Source organism: Rutidosis leptorrhynchoides, chromosome 10, assembly GCF_046630445.1.
Source record: "Rutidosis leptorrhynchoides isolate AG116_Rl617_1_P2 chromosome 10, CSIRO_AGI_Rlap_v1, whole genome shotgun sequence".
Lineage (NCBI taxonomy): Eukaryota > Viridiplantae > Streptophyta > Magnoliopsida > Asterales > Asteraceae > Rutidosis > Rutidosis leptorrhynchoides.
This window is the reverse complement of record NC_092342.1, coordinates 301469810-301478533: the sequence shown is the minus strand read 5'-3', so window position 1 is coordinate 301478533 and position 8724 is coordinate 301469810. Positions and strand designations below refer to the sequence as shown.

General features: G+C 32.6%; 1 protein-coding gene and 1 long non-coding RNA gene across 3 annotated transcripts; both read left to right on the top strand.

Annotated features, from left to right (window-relative positions):
* Positions 1-2232: 2232 nt before the first annotated feature.
* Positions 2233-5673, top strand: LOC139872215 (universal stress protein PHOS32). 2 transcript variants are annotated; one of them, XM_071860057.1, is made up of 5 exons: positions 2233-2461; positions 2569-2648; positions 4884-5002; positions 5279-5355; positions 5455-5673. In XM_071860057.1, exons 1-5 carry the CDS (start codon positions 2284-2286, stop codon positions 5505-5507), a joined length of 507 nt encoding a protein of 168 aa, XP_071716158.1. In that variant the 5' UTR covers positions 2233-2283; the 3' UTR covers positions 5508-5673. The 2 variants fall into 2 exon arrangements, with proteins under 2 accessions (XP_071716158.1, XP_071716157.1); XM_071860056.1 differs by having other exon boundaries at positions 2234-2461; positions 5452-5673.
* A 902-nt stretch (positions 5674-6575) lies between these two features.
* LOC139873648 (uncharacterized) lies at positions 6576-8061 on the top strand. The gene is made up of 4 exons (XR_011767395.1): positions 6576-6695; positions 6780-6861; positions 7087-7285; positions 7835-8061. It is a non-coding gene; the product is annotated as an uncharacterized lncRNA (long non-coding RNA).
* Positions 8062-8724: the final 663 nt, after the last annotated feature.

Below are 8724 nucleotides of genomic sequence, written 5' to 3'. Positions count from 1 at the left end.
TTGAATGTTATTTTTTTCGATCGTTTTTCCGCCTAAATAATAACATTCATCACGAAGTGTCTCTTCTAAATGTTCATATTTTCGTGTGATCTTGATGCCGGAAAAAAATTCCAAAAAAACGAAGAAAAAAAAATTTGCTTCCCCCCGCTTCCCCCTATAGGTTACTTTCCCATTGATCCTGCCCCTATATATATATATATATATATATATATATATATATATATATATATATATATATATATATATGTATAGTGGTAGGATCAAGAGAGGGAAGTAACCAATCGGGGAAAGCAAAATTTTGTTTTTTTTTGTTTTTCGAAAAAACTTTGTTCACGAACATTATAGATTGGATGAAAATATGAACATTTAATAAAGATACTTTGTGATAAATGTTTTTATTTTGGCGGGAAAACGCTCGAAGAACTAATATATAACAATTATCGTGTTTTTCGAGCGTATGTTGAGGTTTTAGATATTAGGGTTTATAGGGTTTAGATATTAGGGTTTAGAAATTTAAGGTTTAGGGTTTAGATTTAGGGTTTATATTTAGGATTTAGATTGAGTTTTTAACACGAACAGTTTAGTGTTTAGGGTTTAGGGTTTGGTGTTTTGAGTTTATGGAATAAACCCTAAACCCTAAACCCTAAACTCTAAATTGGGCTAAATTTTACTTCACAAAACATGAAGAAAAAAAAACGTTAACATTCTTCACGAACAATATTATCTTGAATGTTATTTTTGTCGATCGTTTTTCCGCCTAAATAATAACATTCATCACGAAGTGTCTTTTCTAAATGTTCATATTTTCGTGTGATCTTGATGCCTGAAAAAAAATTCCAAAAAAACGAAGAAAAAAAATTTGCTTTCCCCCGATTCCCCCCGATTGGGTACTTCCCCATTGATCCTGCCCCTATATATATATATATATATATATATATATATATATATATATATATATATATATATATATAACATATATATATTAAATACAAATTATACATTTATATATGAATTATATATATAAATTAATTTAAATACAAATTATATATATATATATATATTACATTTAATCGATTTAAATACAAATTATATATATTAAATACAAATTATACATTTATATACAAATTATACATTTATATATTTTATATATATATATATATATATATATATATATATATATATATATATATATATATATATAAATATAAATTTAAATAAAATTATATATATTTTACATTTAATCAATTTAAATACAAATTAAATTAAATACAAATTATTTGGTTAAAAATATTTTACGGGAAGTGGAAGGTATGCGTCTCCGGCCGCCACCGCTCAACCAACGCTGAAATTAGAGCGTGATCCAATAGTTGGTATCCTATTTTGAAAACCTGCCCTAAACCCGTTTGTTGAATGTAACGGTAAACCCGTGCGTCTATAAACTCGTCTGCAGCTGCCAGACCTTCCATATGATGACATAAACCCCGATCCGATCATCTTGGTTTAACTTTTTCGGATCTATCAGGAACACCAGCATCTTGAACAGCACCCATAAAAACCTTGTATGCTCTGTGAGTTGCTTGAGGTTCGGCGGGATCCATTGCAAATTCGTGTGTGTGTTTTAAAAAAATATTATGAGATAGATGGAGTGATGCAAACCGATGTAGCAGAGGTCGGATTATATAATGATACAAACCGGCCTTTCATTTGCCGGTTTGTACACGTGGCATGTTTTGGTTCGCTGCATTTATGTCACGGATTTAGGGAATAAATGAAGAGGCAGTTGGTGCGAAAACTGTTACGGTCAAAGAGTCAAACCGGCATTTCATTTGCAGGTTTGACTGGGAATCAAACATGTCTTCAAACCGATGATTCAAACGCCGATTTGGCCCCAAAACATCCAAACCGGCAATTCAATGTTCGGTTTATCTATTTCTGTAAATATTTTGTTTAAAAAACTATTTCTGTAATTACTTTAAAAAAAAAACCATTTTAAAAAAAATTCTTTTTTTCCATCCCATCATAAAAATCCTTCCGACAAAGAAAGAAAAATGATTGTTGGCGCACTCGTTGACGGTGACGAATATTCAACAGATATGAGAAAGTAATTAACACGTTTTGTCAAAATGGTCAATATTATACTCCTCCTCCTCCCGTACTTTATTGGTAACGGCCGGTAACCGGTGGCTCTGTTTTCATACAGTATAAATACTAATACTAATATTTTAATTACTTAACTCTATTTACACATTTTTCTAGATCTAATTTGCCAATCATTCTGTCAAAATGAGTATGAGAATGCAAACTTTGAACGAAGAAGAAGAATACAACTGGACCCAACGTCCCGTTCGTGACGTCATCGTCGCCGTGGATCATGGTCCTAAATCCAAACACGCTTTTGATTGGGCTATTCTTCACTTCTGTCGTCCCGGTGATACCGTTCATCTTGTTCACGCCGTTTCCAGTAAGTTTCGTGTTTTACATCTAACTAAATTAATACATAACATGTACTTACTACTATTTGTTTGTTTGTTTAAATTGATTTTCTAATTTTAAATTTGTTGTGGTTAGGTTTAAAGAATAATATCGTTTATGATGTGTCTCAGACGTTATTGGAAAAACTTTCTTCTGAGGCTTTAAACGTTTCTAAGGTCAGTAATTTTTTTTGTTTCCTTTCCTATTTTTTTTTTTTTTTTACTTCATCAATCAGAGTAAAAATATATTCTTCCCGGTAAACTGGACAGACCGGGGAAATCTTCTCTTTTCAAGTAGTTGATTAGAAGAGTAAATCATATGAGCAACTAATTATAAGAGGTGCCTTGCATATTGCTCAAGATGATCTATTAATTGACGTGTTGATATCCTAAAAACACGTTACCGTAGGTATTAGGTTTAAACCTCACCAGCAATACATACCGGGGTGATAGATAAAGGGTCAGAAACGGTCATGGAATAATCCGGTTAGACCGCGTAGATCTGAATAGGAGACAACTCTTTCATTTACAGTTTATTATTATATTTTGATTGATGCTAAGTAACTTTTAGGAATAACTTTTAGTCTAAATATCAATCGTTTAAAGAAAAATAGTGTATTAGCCATACCAAAAGAGATTCTATGTGATATATAAGTTGGCATTTATGATACTAAGGAAATTCATACCGACTATGAAGCTGAGGTTTCAAATCATTATTTGGGTATTGTGCTCTGCTTCTTTATATAGCGATAATTCAAACTGGTGTATGATGTAGTATCGTTTAATTAATGAAATAGGTTCAACTTACCTAACAAGGATAATTAGTAAGCTTTACTTGCTTCACTATAGAAATAGAAGTGTAACAGAAGATAATTAATTATTGTGGGTTATTAGACTCTAGTTGTACATTCCCTTAATCAAGTTATCATGTCTAGTTAGCAGTAACACACCAGAAATATACGGAGTAGTTCATTGTTGAATTGGAAATAGTCAGGCTATATAAGCATAAATATAGAACACGTGTTGCAAAAGTAGGCTGGCGGTCGCCGGTTATTGCCGGTCAACGGGTCAAAATCGTTCAAAAATGATATAGTCGGTCAAAGCCAGATTTCTTAGGTCAAAATCAATCGAAAATTGTCTAAGTCAAAGTTGGTCAAGGGCCAACTAGTCTCTGACTAGCGAGTTTTACAACGTTGCATAGAGCTGTCTTGTGGTATCAAATAGAATACAATCTTATAATTTGATCTCATATGTTCGTAATAACAAGGGAAGTGGGCACTTAAAAATACTTCAATCATATAATATCTTACATTATTTAGACTTGAGAACCCAAAGAAAAGCATTTTTTTTTTCCTTCTTACTTATGTTATTTTTAGATCTTGAAACTTAGCTGCTGAAACTGCACCGACCCACTTGAACAATTTATGCAATCTTTGACACGTGAAATTCTTCTTCTGCCATAATTTGTGAGTCTACATCCGTAAGTGGTTGTAAGGCCCATGATGCGTAATCAGATATTTGGACATGAAAGGTTTTTCTTTTTCTTTTTTTTTTTCATTCTCCTGATAAAAGGTACATTACCCTGTAAAACTGGATTGATCAACATGAAATGTTTTTGTCAATATTGATTTTGTTTAGGGATGGCAATGGGCGGAAAAACCCGTGATCTACGGGTACCCGTGCCCATGACGGGCGGGTATTTACAAAAAAATGTACCCGCGGGCACGGGCCGGGTAAAATTTTGTATCCGTAGATGGGCCGCGGGTGGGTCGCAGGTATCTCATACCCATCGCGGGTAAAACCCGAACCGTCAATCCGTGATGCCCGTTTGAGCTATCCACAGGTATACCCATTTACCCGCATACATATACTTAACTATATAATGTATAATTAAAATTTTTAATATATTTTCATAATTATTTGTGGGTTTACCCGCGGGTAGTGGGTATCCTTGATTAAAAATTAGTTAAAGTTCACATTTTGTAAACCCGCGGGTCGCGTGTACGGGCCGTTAGTGGGTAAAAGGGTACCCGTGGGTAAAAAAAAATTCTTGACTGCCAGGTCGCGGATACTAAGGATCCATGCCCGTTGCCCGCGGGTGCCATCCCCAATTTTGTTTTCCACTTCCTTTTGAGTGACGCAAGAAACTTTGTGAAGTCATATATAACAACAAAGAGTGTTTTGCATTCATTAAGTTTTCAAATTTCTCATAATTGAGGCTTAGGGTAATCAGTAATGGAAAAGTCAACTTGTTAGATGATTTAAATAGTCTGTTAGCTTTCATCATAAGATAATTGTATGATTGACAAATTAGCACTATGTTAGTAGTATATAAACCAACCTAATAATTCATTATATGTTGGCAATATTCTGATTCTGTAATAAGTTTTAAAAACTATTACTTGAGATTAGGTCAAAGTCATGACTCGAATAGTGGAAGGAGATGCTGGTAAGGCAATTTGCAAGGAAGCAGAAAAGGTTAAACCCATAGCAGTCGTGATGGGTACAAGAGGCCGCAGTCTAATGCAAAGGTATTCTTTAGTTTGGGTCAAAATAACTAGTTTTTGGAATGGGTTGGATCAGGTTGAAAGGAAACACTATTTGTCAAAAGTTTTCAATCTCTTACAAATAACCGTTGTGTCAAATATGATATAAGAGTTATATGTATATGTATGGTTGAATAAAATGATTTAAAAGGTTTCATGGATTAAATACACCATGAACAACTTACTATCTATTTCACCTGTTTTCGTTCAATCAAGTTTTTTTAATTGTAACTCATTTTCCTTTTTGGTTTGTGAATACAGTGTACTAAAGGGTAGTGTAAGCGAGTATTGCTTCCACAACTGCAAAGTATCACCTGTTATAATTGTTCCTGGTATAGGTATGTATATTTAATATCTTTTAATTTTTTTTCCTGGTTACAAATTTGTCATACGAGATGGGTTCTAATATTAACTTAATCTGCAATGCAATGCAGTAGAAGCTGGGGAAGAATCAGTAAATTCTTTGGAGAATCGCGAAATACCTTTATGAAGAGTTGCTTATCTACCATTTATATGAATTTAGTCAGTGGTTGTAAAATGACAGTTCTGTATTACAGACGGTGATTGCTTACTCATATTATTTATTACTATTACTATTATTTTCAATTTGTACTTTATTGTATTTTGTGGTTAGTGTTATTGCTTCTGTATGATTCTATTGTTTATCGTTCTGTATATTTATTACCGTATCTTTATTGGACAAAGCTTGTTATATTTCATGAAAGCTTGTTTATGGTTCTGTATATTTCATGATCTGTTATCTTTATTGGTACTTTTGATCAAGAGTATCCTGTATCCACACTTTGGCAAGAGAATCTTCTTATGTATTTTGTAATTATTTCTTGCAATTGCATAATATGAAGCGAGTAATTGAAGGGATTGGAATAAATATGTGCCTGCTGAAGGGGGTCAGATTTGGATAAAATCAGGTAATAAGTCTATGTTACTGATGACCCAACTGAGTGGATCCTGAATGTGATTATATTCAGGTCTCATTTGAGGGCCCCTTGTGCAACATAAAAAGGGCCTCACACTTTAATTATTTTTTGGGTTAAACTGATCCGATCAACTTTATGAATAATTAGGCTCGGCACTATTTTTTTGGGTTGAATGTATATAATTATTATTAAGGATTTACAAAATTTTGGACCCCTTAAATTTTCGAGCACTGTACGATCGCACACTTTGCACATGTCCTAACTCTTAAGAGTCCCTTGGTTGTATTGCATTTGCACATTATATTCATTAATGTGTTACTTCATCGAATATTGTATTGCTTACAAAAACTTCTTCCATTGTTCTCTGTTCTGATTCAATATTCTTGCAAGTTGCATTTTGTAGGCCATTTGTAATAACAAAGTAATAGACTACCATATTAAGAAGGGGGATGATTCTCACACACACTTTTTTGATCCTCATACACCAATTGAGTATTATTAGAAGAGTAAAAGGTTAAAATAGGTGTGTGAGGATCAAAAAAATGTGTGTGAGAATCATCCCCCTAATAATAATAATAATAATAAATAAAACTCCTTGCCAAACATCAGGTTCCGGTCCAGCTCGCTCCGGGCCGGTCCAAAGGTCCAATTACCAAATTCGGTTTCATAGTTTGCACTTTGAACTTTGAAGTGTTCAGAAATCTTACTGCACGCTAAACGTGATTTCATAGAACACGAAGGTACGTCTCGAATCACATTTGTAAGATTAAATTACAATTTTGAATTCAATATAATCAAATAAATATGTTTTGATTTCCTTTCAGTTTGGGGAGAGTTTGGAAACCTAATCCTAAATTTCTTCACAATAAACGAACTCACTGGACCTCAGGAGTTAAAAGCTACCGAGTAATAATTTTAATTTATTTATAAGTTCATATTTATATATTTAATTCGGACATTTTATCAGAAAAAGCACATTAATTCATTCTCTACAAGTTTGTTTGGATACATCAATTTTAACCTATATAGCTATAAATAATTAGTGATATGTTTTGTGATGAGTTTGTAAACTTTTTAGATAAATGATTCAACACACTTCAGTTGTTATTTGTAACAAATTTTATGGTTTAGGTAAGAGCATTGTATTGAGAATCCCATTACAACAGAAAAAAGTCAACCGCCTATTGCTTCTACTCCGGTCGTAACTTCGTGTCGAAGGAAGAAATCGGAGGATGCAACTTTGTTGCAAGATGTAAAAGATCACATTGATGAGTTTATAAATGCTTCCATAGATGAACATAAGACATGCTTCCAAAAAACCATTTCAAAGGTTTGTTTCTTTAATACACGGTGTTCTCTTAGACCTGATGTTTAATGTGTATCTTTTATCGTAGAGCTCACAATTTTAACTCATTTACTTATGAATGAGTTGATTATAGGTTATGCTTTGTGTCTATGGGTCAACGGGTAAAGTTTATACCTTAGCTAAAAAGCAATGGGTCAATCAATCATCAACCAAGCTAAATCTATCTCTATCTATAAAGTAGTTATAAAAGTAGTTAGGTTGTTATTAAGTATTAAAGTATATAAGAAACTAGTGTTAGACATAAAGTGTTTTGGTTGAACGTGTAAACGCATAATGTTTTCCATGTTCAGAAGGCTATATGGGGTATGAGATTACTTCTTCTCAGATTTATAAGGCCTAACCGGTTTTATCCCATGAGCATTTCCGACCCTTTTCCCTTCCACCTCAAGATATGTTGCCAGTCATACGTGTTGTTAGGAAATCAGGTTTTGGGTCAACCAGAATACAGATATTTGTTACCTAACCCGCTCATTTAGTCCGTCCTTTAATATATGTAGCATGAATGTATTGCAGATGTTTGGAATTTCTAAGGTCGTTGCACAGAGAAGTGCTGATGATAAGGGAGTCGAGAGTTCACTATCCTTACAAACGGTTGTATCCGATTAGTATACTTGAAAATAATTAATAACCCTAGTTTTGTATAATGATAATGTGTCGTTTGCACTTTATAGTGTGATATGTGACGACCCGGAAATTTCCGAACAAATTTAAACTTTAATCTTTATATATTCCCGACACGATAAGCAAAGTTTGTTAAATTGAATCTCAAGAATTTTAAACTGTGTTCATACATTCATTTAACCCCGACCAAATTCCAATGATTCACGAACCATTATATGAACGGATATGATTATATATGTATATGTGTATATATTATAACTTGAGAACGTTAATAAAGTATTAGACTTTTAATACTTTACATGAACGTATTTGTTTTAAAATATATTTAAAATAATTATCGACGGAACTAAAAGATAATATCAAATGATTGAATTATGGCTACGAGTCCCTATTAGGAGGTCTACTTTGATTTAGGAAACCTTTCCTTTTTAACCATATTCGAAAAATGGTAAAGTGATTTTACAAATAAGAACAAAGTGACAATTAACGAAAACTAGACAAGGGTTAATGAAGATTCCTATTTGATTTTCAATTCATACTTTACAACATTTTCCTAGTGAATTTTAATAAGATAACTATTTTAATCTTCATCTTAAAGTTGGGATGTGGAATGTAAATAACTTAAATATTGGATATCAACATTTTACATTGAGATGATTTCGTACGTTTATCTAACCTTCAGACTTTATAACACGTTGCACCAACAAACGTTTAAAAACTTGAAATTTATTAAAAGTGTATTTAATCTTATTTTTCTAAAACATTTTACCATATGACAACTT